This window comes from Aotus nancymaae, unplaced genomic scaffold (genome assembly GCF_030222135.1).
Source record: "Aotus nancymaae isolate 86718 unplaced genomic scaffold, 86718_ANA_hifiasm-v0.15.2.pri h1tg000003l, whole genome shotgun sequence".
NCBI lineage: Eukaryota > Metazoa > Chordata > Mammalia > Primates > Aotidae > Aotus > Aotus nancymaae.
Genome location: NW_026988414.1, coordinates 37,531,623 through 37,546,977, shown reverse-complemented (window position 1 = coordinate 37,546,977; position 15,355 = coordinate 37,531,623). Strand labels below are relative to the sequence as shown.

General features: G+C 36.7%; 1 protein-coding gene across 3 annotated transcripts in view; it reads left to right on the top strand.

Moving 5' to 3' along the window:
• Positions 1–15,355, top strand: part of UNC13B (unc-13 homolog B) — a 234,758-nt gene that overhangs the window by 54,301 nt on the left and 165,102 nt on the right. For all 3 annotated transcript variants that reach the window (XM_064380317.1, XM_064380316.1, XM_064380312.1), the window contains exons 2-3: positions 8,863–8,892; positions 11,724–11,823. In XM_064380317.1, coding sequence (XP_064236387.1) covers positions 8,863–8,892; positions 11,724–11,823 — 130 coding nt within the window. The remainder of the gene's footprint in view (positions 1–8,862; positions 8,893–11,723; positions 11,824–15,355) is intronic.

The window sequence follows — 15,355 nt, the reverse complement described above, 5'->3', positions numbered from 1 at the left end:
TTGTTTTCCAAGTCCAGTGGGTATTTGAATTTTAAGACGTAGTAAATTAGCCAGGTGTGGTGGCACATACCTGTGGGCTTAGCTACTTGGGAGGCTGAGGCAGGAGGATTGCTTGAGTCCTGGAGGTCAAGGCTGCAGTGAGTCATGATGGCACTACTGCACTCAAGCCTGGGTGACAGAGCAAGACCCTGTCTCCAAAAAAAAAAAAAAAAAGTAAGACATTGTTTTCTTTAAATTTTCAAACTTATAAAAAAGATGGAATAATATATTGCATACCCATGTACTTGCCATCTTGATTTAACAAATGTTAATGATTTGTTACATTAATCAAGATTAAAAAATAGTGTATAGTGGATAAAGTTGAAATTCTCTTTACTGTCTCAGTCTCTCTCTCCAAGTTGTAGTCACTCTCAAAGTTGGTATGTATTCCTTCCTTTTAGGATTATTATTCTAAAATGTGTGTATATGTCTATTTGTCTATTATGCAGATATTTAGTCTCCTCTTTTTTTCTGAAAGTTTTAAAGTAGTGTCACGTTTAGGTATTTAATTCATTTATAATTCATAATTGTGTTAGCATGACGGGCTTAATTTCATCTTTTTTTGCATGAATGACTAGCTCATCATTACCAGTTTCATCTTTAGCAGAGTTTGTTTATACAGGTATAAGCAAATGTGAATATGTATTTTTATTTGCTCTCCACTCATTTTGTATACTTTAATTTTTAATTTTGGGGTATATAATACATGTATATATTTATGGGGTACCTGAGATATTTTGATAAAGGCATACAATGCTTAATTACATTAGGGTAAATGGGGTATCTATCACCTCAACCATTTATCCTTTATTTGTTTAACAATCTAATTATATACTTTTAGTTATTTTAAAATATACAATAAATTATTATTGACTGTAGTCTTCCTCTTGTGCTATCACATACTAGATCTTATTTATTCTATCTATATTTTTATACTCGTTAATCGTCCCCACTTCCCCCCAACTACTCTTTCCAGTAGCTTCTGTTATCCATAGTTCCACTATTTCTGTGTGTTCACTTGTTTTAACTTTTAGCTCCCACAAATAAATAAGAACATGTGAAGTTTGTCTTTCTGTGCCTGGCATATTTCATGTATCACAATGACCTCCACTTCCATCCAGGTTGTTGCAAATGACAGGATGTCATTCTTTTTTATGGCTGAATAGTACACCATTGTGTATATGTGGCACATTTTTGTTATTCATTCATCTGTTGTTGAACACAACACTTAAGTTGCTTCTAAATCTTGGCTATTGTGAAATGGTGCTTCAGTAAACATGGGAGTGTAGATTTATTGATTTTTTTTTTTTGTGGGGGGTATATACCTAGCAGTGGGATTGCTGGATCATACGGTAGCTCTATTTTTAGTCTTTTGAGAAACCTCCAAACTGTTCTCCATAGTGGCTGTAATAATTATATTCCTACCAACAGTGTACAAGGGTTCCCTTTTCTCTACATCTTTGCCAGCATTTCTTATTGCTTGTCTTTTGGATAAAAGCCATTTTAACTGGGGTGAGATGATATCTCATTGTAGGTTTGATTTGCATTTCACTGATGATCATTGATGTTTAACACCTTTTTATGTACTTGTTTGCCATTTGTATGTTTCATTTATTTATTTAGAGACAGAATCTCACTCTGTCACCCAGGCTGGAGTGCAGTGGAGCAAATTCAGCTCACTGCAACCTCTGCCTCCCAGTCTCAAGTGATCCTCCCACCTCAGACTCCTGAATAGCTGGGACCACAGGTGTGCGCCACTACACCTGGCTAATTTTCTGTATTTTTGGTAGAGACCAGGTTTCACCAGGTTGCCCAGGTTGGTCTGGAATTCCTGAGCTTAAGTGATCCACCTTCCTCGGCCTCTCATAGTACTGGGATTACAGATGTGAGCCACCACGCCTGCCTGTCTTGTTTTGAGAAATATGTATTCAGGTCTTTTGCCTATTTTTAAATTGGATTATTAGATTTTTTCTGATTGCCTTGTTTGAGCTTCTTATATATTCTGGTTATTGATCCCTTGTCAGATGAATAGTTTGCAAATATTTTTTCTCATTCTGTGGATTGTCTCTTCACTTCGTTGTTTCCTTTCTGTTGCTGTGCTGAAGATATTTTACTTGATGTGATCTTATGTATCCTTTTTACTTTTTTTCTTTCTTGACAATCCATTTTTGTTTTGCTTGTCATGGGGTATTCAGATCATAGCACATTCAAATTATAGCACTAGTTTGTACATTTTTTTTTTCTTTTAAACTTCATGCATTTTTGCATACAATTTAAGAAATCTAACCCAGGGTCACTAAGATTTTCTCCTATGTTTTCTTCCAGATATTTCATAGTTTTATCTCTTACATTTAGTTCTATTTCTGACTCATTTTAAGTTTTCTGTATTGTGTACAGTAAAGATAAAATAAGTAAAAATATATATGCACTTGTATATGAATATCAATTTTTTTCAGAACCTTTTTTTAATTTTAATTTTTATTTTTATTTTTTCTTGTTTTGTTTAGTACCGTTGTTAACAAGATTTCTTTTCCTTCAGTTGAATTGCCTTGGCAATTTTGTTGAAAATCAATTGACCCATATGTGTGTGGGTCTCTTTCTGAACTTCCTGTTATTTTCCATTGATCATTATGTCTTTTTATGCTAATACCACACTGTCTTGATTCCTGTATCTTTATGATATAACTTGAGATTAGGTGGTATAATTACTCCAACATCTTTTTTTCCCCAAAATGTTTTTTAGCTCTTCTGGTCATTTGTGTTTTTATATAAATTTTAAAATCAGCTTGTCAGTATCTAAAAATATGCCTGCTAGAATTTTGATTGGGTTTGTTTTGCATATATAGATTAATATGAGGAGAATTGCCATTTTAACAATATTGAGTCTTCTAAACATTGACCATGGTATGTCTCTTCATTTAGTTACTTCTTTGATCTCTCTCCTCAGTGTTTGTAGTTTTCAACTTATAGGCCTTACACTTCTTTTGTTAAATATATTCCAAGAATTTAATATTTTGGGGGGATGCTGTTGTAGATAACATTTTTTAAACAGGAAAAAATACATATAAATTTTATTCCATGCACATGTGTGCATAGGAGTCAAGCAAAATATAAATGCTCACAGAAAGATAAGATGGTTCATGCTTCCATGCCATCTTTTGGGGTCCAGATGGAAAGGCCATTTTTTTGGATACTTAATAACTGTACATATTTATGAGGTACATGTGATATTTCTGTATATGCATACCATGTATAATGATCAACCCAGGTATTTTAGGATGTCCATCACCTAAAATATTTATCACTTCTTTGTGTTGGGAACATTTCAAATATTTTCTTGTAACTATTTTGGAATACGCAAATTATTGATAACTATATTCACTCCAGTCTGTGATCACATAATGCAATGTATTCCTTCAATATAACTGCATGTATGCATTAACCAACTTCTCTTCACCACCCTTCTCCCCCTTCTCAGCATCTGATAACCATCATTCTACTCTCTGCCTCCAAGAGATCTTCATTTTAGCTCTCACATGAGTGAGAACATGCAAAATTTATCTTTCTGTGCCTAGCTTATTTCACTTAAAATGTGGCCCTCCAGTTCCTCTATGTTGCTGCAAATGACAGGGTTTCATTCTTTTTTATGGCTGAATAGTATTTCATTGTGTATATACCACATTTTCTTCATTTATTTGTTGATTGACACTTAGGTTGACTCTATATCTTGGCTATCATGAATAGTGCTGCAGTAAACATGGGGATGCTAATATCCCTTTGACATGCTGACATCCTTTCCTTTGACATACTGACATCCTTTCAATACCCAGTAATGGGATTGCTGGATCATCTGGTAGTTCTGTTTTTAGGGAAACCTCTGTACTATTTTCCATAATGGCTGTACTAATTCACATTCCTGTCCACAGTGTATATGAGTTGTCTTTTCTCTGCATCCATCCCAACATCTGTTATATTTTGTGTTTTTGGTAATAGCCATTCTAACTGGGATGAGATGACAGCTCACTGTTTTGATTTTAATTTTCCCGATGATTAGTGCTGTTGAGCATTATTTTCATATACATGTTGGCCATTCTTTTGAGAAATGTCTATTCAGATCCTTTGTCCACTTCTTATTGGGATTTTTTTTTTAATCTTGATTTGTTTGAGTTCCTTATATATTTTGGATAATTAGTCCCTTGTTGGATGAATAGTTTGCAAATGTTGTCTCCCGTTCTGTAGGTTGTCTTTTTATTGATTGTTACTTTTGCTGTCAAAGGCTTCTTAGTTTTATAGGGTCCCATTTGTCTATTTTCATTTATTTGTATGCATTTGAAGTCTTAGCCACAAAATCTTTGCCTAGACCAATGTCCTAGTGTTTCCCTTATGTTTTCTTCTAGTAGTTTTAATGTTTTGGGTCTTATGTTTAACTCTTTAATTCATTTTGAGTTTTTTGTGTTTGGTGGGAGATGCCTAGTTTCATTCTTCTGTAATATGGATATTCAGTTTTCCCAACACCGTTTATTGAAGATATGCTTTCCTCTGTGTTTTTCTGGTGCCTTTGTTGAAAAGTCAATTGGCTGTAAATGCAAGGATTTATTTCTGGGTTCTCTATTATATTCTATTGGCCTGTGTGTCAGTTTTTATACCAGTAGTAACCCATTTTGGTTTCTTTAGCTTTTTGATGTATTTTGAAGTCAGATAGTATGATACCTCCAGCTTTGTCCATTTTACTCAGTATTGTTTTGACTATCGAGGATCTTTTGTGGTTTATATGAATTTTAGGATTTTTTTTTCTATTTCCGTGAAGAATAGCATTGATATTTTGATAGGGATTGCATTTAATCTGTAGATTGCTTTGGGTAATACAGTCATTTTAACAATATTGTTAGAATGCATTTGCATAGCATGTCTTTCCATTTGTGTTCTCTTCAATTTCTCTTATCAGTGTTTTGTCATTTTTGTTGTAGAGGTCTTTCACCTTTGTTAAATTTATTCCTAGGTATTGAATATTTTTGTAGCAATTGTAAATGCAAATACTTTATTGATTTCTTTTTCAGCTAGTTCATTATTAGTTTATAGAAATGCTACTGATTTTTGTAGTTGATTTTTGTATCCTGCAACTTTACTGAATTTATTGATCAGATCTAAGAGTTAAAAAAAAAACAAACAGTGGCATCTTGAGGTTTTTCTTTATATAAGATCATGTCATGTGCAAAGAGGGACAGTTTGGCTTCTTCTTTTCCAGTGTGGTTGCCTTAACTTTCTTTCTCTTGCCTGATTGCTCTGGCTAGGACTCCTGGTACTAAGTTGAATGAGAGTTATGAAAGTGGGCCATTGTCTACCAAAGCCAGACAATGGCAGAAAAAAAAAAAAAATAAAACTACAGGCAAATACTCCTGATAAACACAGATGCAAAAATCCTCAACAAAATACTAGCAAACCAAAGCCAGTAATATATCAAAAAGGTAATATACCATGATCAAGTGGGATTTATCCCAGGGATTTAATGATGGTTCCACATGTGCAAATCAATAAATGTGATACATCACATTAACAGAATGAAGGACAAAAACCATAAGATCATCTCAATAGACATAGAAAAGGCATTTGATAACATGTAACATCCTTTCACAAAAAAAAAACTCTTAAAAATTATGCATAAACGCTGGTCTGATACAGGGATTTTTAATTTTCAGGGACCTGTGAACTTGAAGAAAAAACCCTTTATTTTTACTAACCTCTAACTGAAATGTAATATATCCCCCAATTATAGGGACACTGTAGGCAATGAATCCATATTAGGAGTGCCTGTGACTTCATTGCTAATAGAAACCACAGAACTTTTTATTTCTTCTTGCAAAAAATAAAAAAAAAAAAAAAAAATATGCATAAAAGGAACGTACCTCAACACAGGAAAGACCATATGTGACAAACCCACAGCTCACATCCTACTGACTGGGGAAAAGTTGAAAGCCTTTCCACTAACAACTAGAAAAAGACAAGAAGAACCCATGTTTCTTGTGTTGTTGTGACAGGGTCTCACTCTGTCACCCAGGCTAGAGTGCAGTGGTGCGATCTCAGCTCACTGCAACCTCTGCCTCCTGGGCTCAAGTGAGTCTTTCACCTCAGCCACCTGAGTAGGTGGGATGACAGGTGTGTGCCACTATACCCAGCTAATTTTTGTATTTTTAGTAGAGATGGGGTTTCCCATGTTGGCCAGGCTGGCCTTGAGCTCCTGACCTTAAGTTATCCACCCACCTCAGTCTCCCAAAGTGTTGGGATTACAGGTGTGAGCCACCATGACTGGCTGAATATTTCTTGTTTTATTATATTGATATTTGTGTATGTGTTGTAACAGTTGCTTCTTTTAATGTTATGGATTGATTGGCTTTTTTAGGGAAAGAGTTTTTTCTATAGATGTATCTATCTTGTTGCTGGGGAAAGGTGCTTTGGCTTTGATTCTGGGTGGGTGCAGTAGTATAGTCTCCATATGATTTATTCACCTTTACTCAGACTGGTTTCCTGACTTCTCAGTGGTATAGGCTGCAATTGTTAGTGGAGGCTGTGACAAGACTTTGCTGGGGATGGATATGCCAGATGGGCTGGTCCTCTGGAATCAGTAGTAGCAGTGGCATTCTAGGAACGCCAGTCTTTGGGCTCCCTTGGGCCTCTAGGTGGTATGCTTGGGTACTGGCTGTGCCAGTAGCCAACCAAGTGGGTGAGTCCTTGGATCCCCCAGGTGATGTGTGAGGAGTTGACAGTGATAGCAGCAGTGGTGTGCCAATCCTTGCACCACTCAGCAGCATGTATGGCTTTTAGTGGTGGCAGCAGGCTTTGATAGCCTAGTCCCTAGACCTCCTGGTGGTATACAGTGATGGGCAGAATAGGCTAGGCTTTACTCTGGAGACCTGTCCTGTATACTGTAGAATATTTACCAGCATCCCTGTTCCTTAGCCAGTAAATGCCAGCAACATCACATGGGAACTTGTCAGAAATACAGTTTCACAGCCCCTGCTAAGTCTAGAAACCAAGGTGATGTGGTCCAGCAATGTGTGCTTTAACAGCCCTCAGGTGATTCCACTGCCTTGGTAGATTACAAGGTTATCCCTACCCCCCATCCCCCCACTCCCTACCCCTCATCGCCACACTCAACCTCCCTAACATCCCCACCCCCGACCCTAGAAAGAACCTGTATTAATCAGGGTTCTCTAAAGGGACAGAACTAATAGGATATGTATATATATATGAAGGGGAGTTTATTAGGAGAATTGACTCACATGATCACAAGGTGAAGTTCCACACTAGGCCATCTGCAAGCTGAGGAGCCAGGAAGGCAGTCTAAGTCCTAAAACCTCAAAAGTAGGGAAACCAACAGTGCAGCCTTCAGTCTGTAGTCAAAGGCCTGAGAGCCCCTGGCAAAGCATGGGTGTAAGACCAAGAGTCCCAAAGCTGAAGAACTCAGAGTCTGATGTTCAAGGGCAGGAAGCATTCAGCATAGGAGAAAGATGGAGACCAGAAGACAGTTTGTCTAGCCCTTCCATGTTCCTCTGCCTGCTTTTATCCTAGTTGCACTGGCAGCTGATTAGATGATACCCACCCAGATTGAGGGTTGGTCTGTCTCTCCCAGTCCAGTGACTCAAATGTTAATCTTCTTTGGCAACACCCTTACAGACACAGCTAGGAACAATACTTTGCATCCTTCAATCCAATCAAGTTGACACTCAATAGAGTGTCACATCACAGAACCATTATTATCACTATATAGTTAACTAGCATAATCGCAAATTTATACTTATTAACCAATTAGTAATTATAGAGCTTAATCTTTTTAAGGTAGCTTTAGCCAGGCCATTCAGAGAGATGTGTATGTACTTTCTACACATTTACGCTGGGAAGAGTATTCGAACTGAAATGGGACTACAAAAGGCAGTCTCCAGTGAGAGATAGACTTTGTTTCAATAAAAAGAATAGATTTTAGTAAAATGCTGTCTGAAAATGAAGAGGACCTTGTAAAAGGTACAGAATAACCCATCTTTTAGAGGTATTAAGCAAGGCTTGGATGTTAGTTAAGATGAAGCTTTCAGTAGTAATGCAGGATAAAGAGGATGGCAGACATACACCCTTAAGCATCCTTTCCAGGTTTTGTGTTTTAGGGTTTTCTTTTATCTTTTTTTCCCTGTGGCAGGTAGCCCTCATCTTCTTTGATAGTTATTTGGTGCTTTCTGGGATTTAGCAGTTTATCTGCATGTATGGTCTTTGACCTTTCCCAGGAACTAGCATGTGCACTCCCAGTGTGGGATTCTTTCCTGTGTAGTTCTCTACTGCCTTTTTGGAAATAGCACTGTCTGATCACATAGACAGGAGCTCCTCTTAATATCTGCTTATTTTCAAAAAGAAGTTATTTCTCATTCTTGTTTTAAATGTTATTATCTAGATCTGGCCTGTTATGCTCTTCTTTTGGCGTGAAGAGAATAGAGGGGATTTCTATGATGGGTTTTAAATAAGGAACATTTGTAACTTAAACCTTTGGAAGATATCTCACATGAAACTGGCTGCCTGCCACAGGAGTAATTTAGATCTCTCTACCTTGTTGTCAGGAGCCTGGAACAGAGATTTTTGCATTGGGTATGAGATTAGATTGACTTTTAAGGGCTCTCTCTGCCTTTCAAGTTTTGATCAGAAGTCTCAGCTTTTTTTTCCTCCAGGATTAGATTTAACAATCTAAACCTAACTCTAACATTGGTACATAGTGCCCAAGAAATGTTGCTCAAGTAAAATGAATTTGGAAATATTCTTCATGGTATCCTCTTTTTTCTCTTGCAGTTAAAAGGGCCAAATTCCAGGGTTCACCAGGTAAGGCTAGCCTTCTATTAAATCTTTTCCTCTTGTATTTTCTGTTATTTTAAAGCAATTTTTAAAAATCATTAATTCATTGATCAAATTCAGTAATTTAATTCATTACTTCACTAAATTAATGAAATCATTAATTTAGTGAAAAATTAGTTTTATTACCCCTTGGCTAACCCAATTCTACTTCTCAATAATAACTATATATCCAGAGGTTTTGATATACCTTTTCAGACTTTTTCTCAGATATAATTATAAGTTTTCCATGTTGATAAGTACAAAACTACACAATTTTTCTCAGAAAAAGTCTGAAATAGGGTAAAAGGATAAATATTGACAATTAGTGGATAAATATTGAAATATCAGTGTATCAGGTCTTACAGTTCATGAATCTGTTTCAGTTTGAGAGTATGTGTATATGTATCTATGGATCATATATAAAATTTCTCAAAATTTAAAATATACAAATAGACCATGTGAAACATATCTTATGCAACCTGCTTTTCCTCCCTAGCAACACATCATAAAAGTGTAAGAGTGTGTGTGTGTGTGTGTGTGTGTCTGGTTCATTCTTTTAAGGTGCTATACAGAATTTTGTTGTAGACTTGTGCCCTGATTGATTAATAGGTCCCTGATCAATTAATACTAATATTTAGGTTCCCAAGTTTTTGCTATTACAAACAATAAGTGTTCTTGTGCACTTCTTATTGCTTGCTTTTGCAAATGTATCTGTGTACTAGAGTCAGAAATAGAATTGGTGGGTCAAAGGTATATATATTTATTAAAAATTTGGTAACTCCTGCCAAATTGTTCTTCTGCAGGTTTTTACTATATATACTGAGAACAAAAGTTTGTGAACATGTATTTTCCCAAATCCTTATTAACATTCAAATATGAAACTTTAAAATCTTTGTCCATCTGAAGATAAAAACTGGTATTTCCTTATTTAATATGCATTTCCTCAATTTTGAATGTCACTTAGGAAGACTTCCTCTGGTTACTGCTGGAGAAGAAAAGAGGGGAGCTGGGAGGTTACTGGAAATACATGAATATGCTTGGGAACCCAGGAAAATCTGAAAAACTGGACCTTGGGTGCAACAGTAATGAAAGCAGTTTCTGAGCCTACTATTCTCTCTGCTGGCTCTGGGTTAGGACTTCTCTTTTCTGAGAATCTGCTCTGTTGTTTCTCTCCCAGCTGGTTTTCTATGCTTACCCATCTTGCACCCATAAAGCTGCTTCAATGGAATTTATACCCCTTCTTTCTAGCTTTAGCACCAACCACCAATTGTCAATATTTATCCTTTTACCCTATTTAAAATCTTTGAGGAGGAATCAGGTTGGTTTCAGCTTTTGGCCAGCTCATGGACTAGCTACTCTTGGGTTATTTACTCTTGTTCTGGTCAGTACGTTGGGGGTGGAGTACAAAATAATGTTACATAAAACATAGTTCAGTGGCCTACTGCAGTGGTGCTACTACTGGATATGGATGGAGATTCTCCTTCTATGGGCCTTTGTCTTCATGTATCTTTAATATAATTATAAGTTTTCCATGTTGATAAGTGTAAAACTACACAATTTTAAATGATATTTTAAAAAAAAAGATTACCTTCAGCTGAAAGTGTATGACGAATCCCATTTTCTCACATCTTCTCTAACATTAGGTAATCATGTTAAGCAATGTTTGCCAGTTTGATGAGTCAAAAGTGATAGTTTGCTATTTTTTCATTTTATAAAATTAGGATTAATTTCTTACATAGAAAAGCAAACCCTCAGTTCAGTGCCCCTAATCATGGCTGATGTGGATGTAGTTAGCAAGTGGCAAATGTGCTGTAGTACAGCATCAGGTGAGATGCCTGAGTTTGAAGTTTCAGGCCACCACCTTTGTTTAGTACTCAACTTGTACTCTCAGGTTAGAGAATTTCCTTTTCTCAACTCTGTGATGATATTTCTTTTTTTGGCCAGGTGCAGTGGCTCATGCCTGTAATCCCGGCACTTTGGGAGGCTGAGATGGGTAGATCACTTGAGGTCAGGTATTTGAGACCAGCCTGGCCAATGTGGTAAAACCTCGTCTCTACTAGTAATAAAAAAATTAGCTGGGTATGGTGGCGCACATCTGTAATTCCAGCTACTTGGGTGGCTGAGGCATGAGAATTGCTTGAACCTGGGAGGTAGATGTTGCAGTGAGTGAAGATCGTGCCACTGGACTCTGGCCTTGGTGACACGGCAACACTCTGTCTCAAAAAAAAAAAAATTCTTTTTCTGTAACTTGTGCTTTAGGCCAAACCGAATAGATCAAGATTGAAATCTACTTTCTTTGTGGAGATCTTTTCTTAATTCTTGCCCCAGTCAACAGCTCTGCAGTTCCTTATCACTTTTTCTTTTTTCCTTCTGGTACTTACCTCTTTCTACATCTTATAAATTTATGTACCTTATCTTTCCTAGTAGATCAATCAGATTTGAATATTGCCCCCCAGACTGCAAGTGAGGCATAAAATCAATTTAGTAGTTTAGGATTTCCATAGAAATAGATTAAATAAATTAGAAAAGAAAATCTCAATTTATCATATCTTACATTCATGCATCTGTCTCAGTTTGAGAGTGTGTATGCATATCTGTTGGGTCAGATATACAATTTCTTAAAATTTAAAAAACAGTATTTGAGATTATGCTCTTGAAGATAGTGTGTAGTTTTATAATTTTAGCAACTCTACTACGTCTTGAATGAGGCTATATTGTACTGTATATAGCTTCATTTTTTTCTTGCACATGTAATACTTTAATTTCTATATTAATTCCAAGAGCTTAATATTATGTTTCCATTTTGCATTTTTTCAAAGATAAATTTAACACCTATGTGACCCTGAAAGTTCAGAATGTGAAGAGTACAACTGTAGCAGTTCGTGGTGATCAGCCTTCCTGGGAACAGGATTTCATGTTGTAAGTATTCTGCAGCAGCAGTGTGCCTACACATTTAATAATCTTTTTAAGATAATTGCATTGGATGAAACAATTAGAAAATTTTTTATATTTTCGAGATTTATAAAATGTACTGGTACTGTTAAATACTCTTTTGAAAACTGCAGAGTTATAGAAATAAGTGAGTTAAAGAAGTTTTATTTTTCGTGGATTCGTAATTTGTTCTTAGAGATGAATAATAATGCAGGTAAACTCCCAATTGATTTGTGTCAGTGAAAATACTACATAGTCAGATTTTCTCAATGGTCAGAATTAGAATATAATACAACATACTTAGCATGACATTAAACATAACTTCGTCTTTCTTTGATTTTTAGAAGGCTCCTTGAAGGAATGTGGCCATGCATGTGAGAGACTGTATCTTTGTGTGTACCTAAGTCATCTGTTTCAGAGGCTGAAGATTTCCGTGCTTATAATCCTTTTGCTTTATGGAGTAAAATATCCTATATTTAATTAATTAAAATGAATAAATATTAGTAGAATTTCTTGTGTACCACAAAGTTTAGTATATTATGATTTAATTAAACTTCGGCTTTAAGAACTTGATATTTCTTTCTTTCCTCCTCTTAAGTTTCGGGAATTTTTTGTTCCTGTTCTAGAAAAGGGGAGAAAAGTACAGAATATATTCAAGAACTAGGCAAATCATTTAGCTTTCTAGGATGCTGATTTCCTTATCTGTAAAGGTTTACTTCTCTCACAAGATTATGCTTGTTTTCTTGGGAGTTGGAGGTGGGCATGAAGGGGCTGAATGAGAAAAAGTATTGAAATTGCTGTGATATTTGAAACTGAACTGAAATCGATTTGCCTGTTTTATGGTGCAGCTCAGAGGGACATAGGGATGGTTATTATTTTTATGGGGAGACATTTCCAATCCTCTGGGCTCTTAATATATTGCTTCTCTTATTTATTTTTTTTTTTTGAGATAGGATCTCAGTCTGTCACCCTTGCTAGAGTGCGGTGGTATGATCATAGTTCACCGTAGCCTCTAACTCCTGGGCGCAAGCAATCTTCCTGCCTTAGCCTCCTGAGTAGTGGAAACTACAAGCATGTACCATCACACCCTAACTAATGTTTTTATTTTTTGTAAAGATGGAGTTTCACTATGTTGCCCAGGCTGATCTCAAACTCCTGGGCTCAAGCAGTTCTCCCACTTTGGCCTCCCAAAGTGCTGGGAATACAGATGTGAGCCACTGCATCTGGCCTATATTGCTTCCTATAGGACCATTATTGTGATAGTTAAAGGCAAGGATTATGAGGTTTTGGGCTGGGACAATAGCAGAAGACATAGAAAAGGATGAATAGAAGATCTTCAGTAAGTAGAACCAAAAGATTTGGTTGGAAGATGGGGTGGGTGGTATGCCACTCATTAGGATAGGGATTAATATAAGATCAGTTATGGACAATCTTATATTTAAGATTCTTATAGGACAGATAGGAAGGAGAAGTACAGAAGATAGTTAGAAACCTGAAGCCAGCACTCAGGGAAGACGTCTGCTTTGGAGAAATATTTTGGTCATTTGAAGCCATAGGTGAAGATGAGAAAGCTTAGGGAGAGAATGTGTATGGTGATAAAGGAACTGGAGCAGAAGCTGGAGAGTAGCAGCATTTAATGAGGGGACAGAGGAGACTAAAAAGGATTGAACAGAGAGGTAGGAGAGCCAGGAGATAATGGTGTCTTGGAAACTGAGGGAAAACTGGGCTTCAAACAGAAGGAGGCCAATGGTGTTATGTTTCTCATTGGTTGCCTTTCTCTCAAGATTATACAAGCCTCATTTATTCCCTCTCTCAGTGACAGTGACGTGAGACCTGTGAGACAGGAAACCAGCAATGGAGTAAGCACATGTTTCTTTCTTTATACATGCAGTGTGCAGAGTCAGCTACTTATGGTTTATAAAAGTCTCTTTCCATGCCAGTATGTTAGCCATAGTCCTGGCTATGGTATCCTAGCACTTCCAGTTCACTATAACCATTACTTCTGGTTATAACTGTTCCTATCATGTGAAACACAGTGATCTCTGGAGCCTCTCATCAGCATAGCAGCCTTATTCTTATGTGTTTATTTTCTAATTTCCCATAGCACTTCCCCTTTCAACCCTGCTGTGGTATGTGTGAATTTTCATCCTTGTCTCCCACATTGAGATGCTGTGTGAATTTTGCCCTCTCTTCTTTTACATGTGGGTTTTATTAGCTACTTTCTCCACTTTTCTGCTCTTCCTACTCCTTATTCCTCCTATCCTGTCCTATTATATTTATTATTTTTTTGGTTCACTCCTTGCAGAACTCTGTGTACTACCCTGTTCTTTTGTCGCTGGAAACTTCATTGCTGGTTTCCTTGTCTTCTGTTCTCCTTTTTCCTTCTCCATGATGTATTATGCGGCAATATCTAATATCCATTTTGGTATTTCTTATATTATTTGTTTTTAATATTTCCATATCTTGTTTTTAGGACTAGATTGTTCATTTCTTAAGAGTAAGGTGGGCATCTTTACCATTTGTGTGAATTTATATAGCCCAGAGTCTTCTATACACATTTATGTATATTGTTGATTGAATTAATTATCAGAAAAGAAACTTCCCTAGGGTCCTGGGTCTGAAGCATAAATAGAACTCTCAGACTTCTCTTAGCTGGGCCTGCTGAGCAAATGTAGGTGAGATGAGAAGCTTCTTATAGAATATATATATTCATTGTTTGGGCCTTCTCCCCAGAGAGTTCTCTGAAGAACAGATTTTCTTCTTTATCTGTTCAAGTCAAGCTGTTAAAGACCTCTGGCTATTTCTTCTGTCTGTAAGCTGGAGATGCTATTTGGGAGTTGCTATGGGAATATTACATATGTATTCCCAAGCAATTTTTTTTTCTTTTTTTTTTATTTAATATTTTGTGAGACAGGGTCTCACTTTGTTGCCCAGGCTGGAATGCAGTGGCACCATCTCGGCTCACTACAGCCTTGATCTCCTCAGCTCAAGCAATTCTCCTGCCTCAGCCTCCTAGTGTATGTCTGTAGTGCCTAATTAAAAATTTGTTTTTAGTGTCTAGCTAATTACAATTTTGTTTTTTAGTAGACACAAGGTTTGCCATGTTGCCCAGGCTGGTCTCGAACTCCTGGGCTCAAGTGATCCTTTCACCTCAGCCTCCCAACATCTGGGATTACAGGCATAAGACATTGCACCTGGCCCAAGCAATTTTTCTATTCCATATTCAAATGAAGGATAAGTCTGATGGATTTGAGAATGTTACATTTATTTTCCAAGACTAATTTTTTAATGAGACTGAATTAAACTACGTGACAAAAAGCTTAGTTTCCCCACTGTGAACACTGTAACTTAGTGGCTAGGTTTATTCATCTACTTTGTGGCATTGAACAGCTCTCCAGATAGCTTAGATGTTTTTTTTTGTTTGTTTTTTGTTTTTTTTTTTTTGAGACGGAGTTTTGCGACCGTTACCCAGGCTGGAGTGCAATGGCGCGATCTCGGCTCACCGCAACCTCCGCCTCCT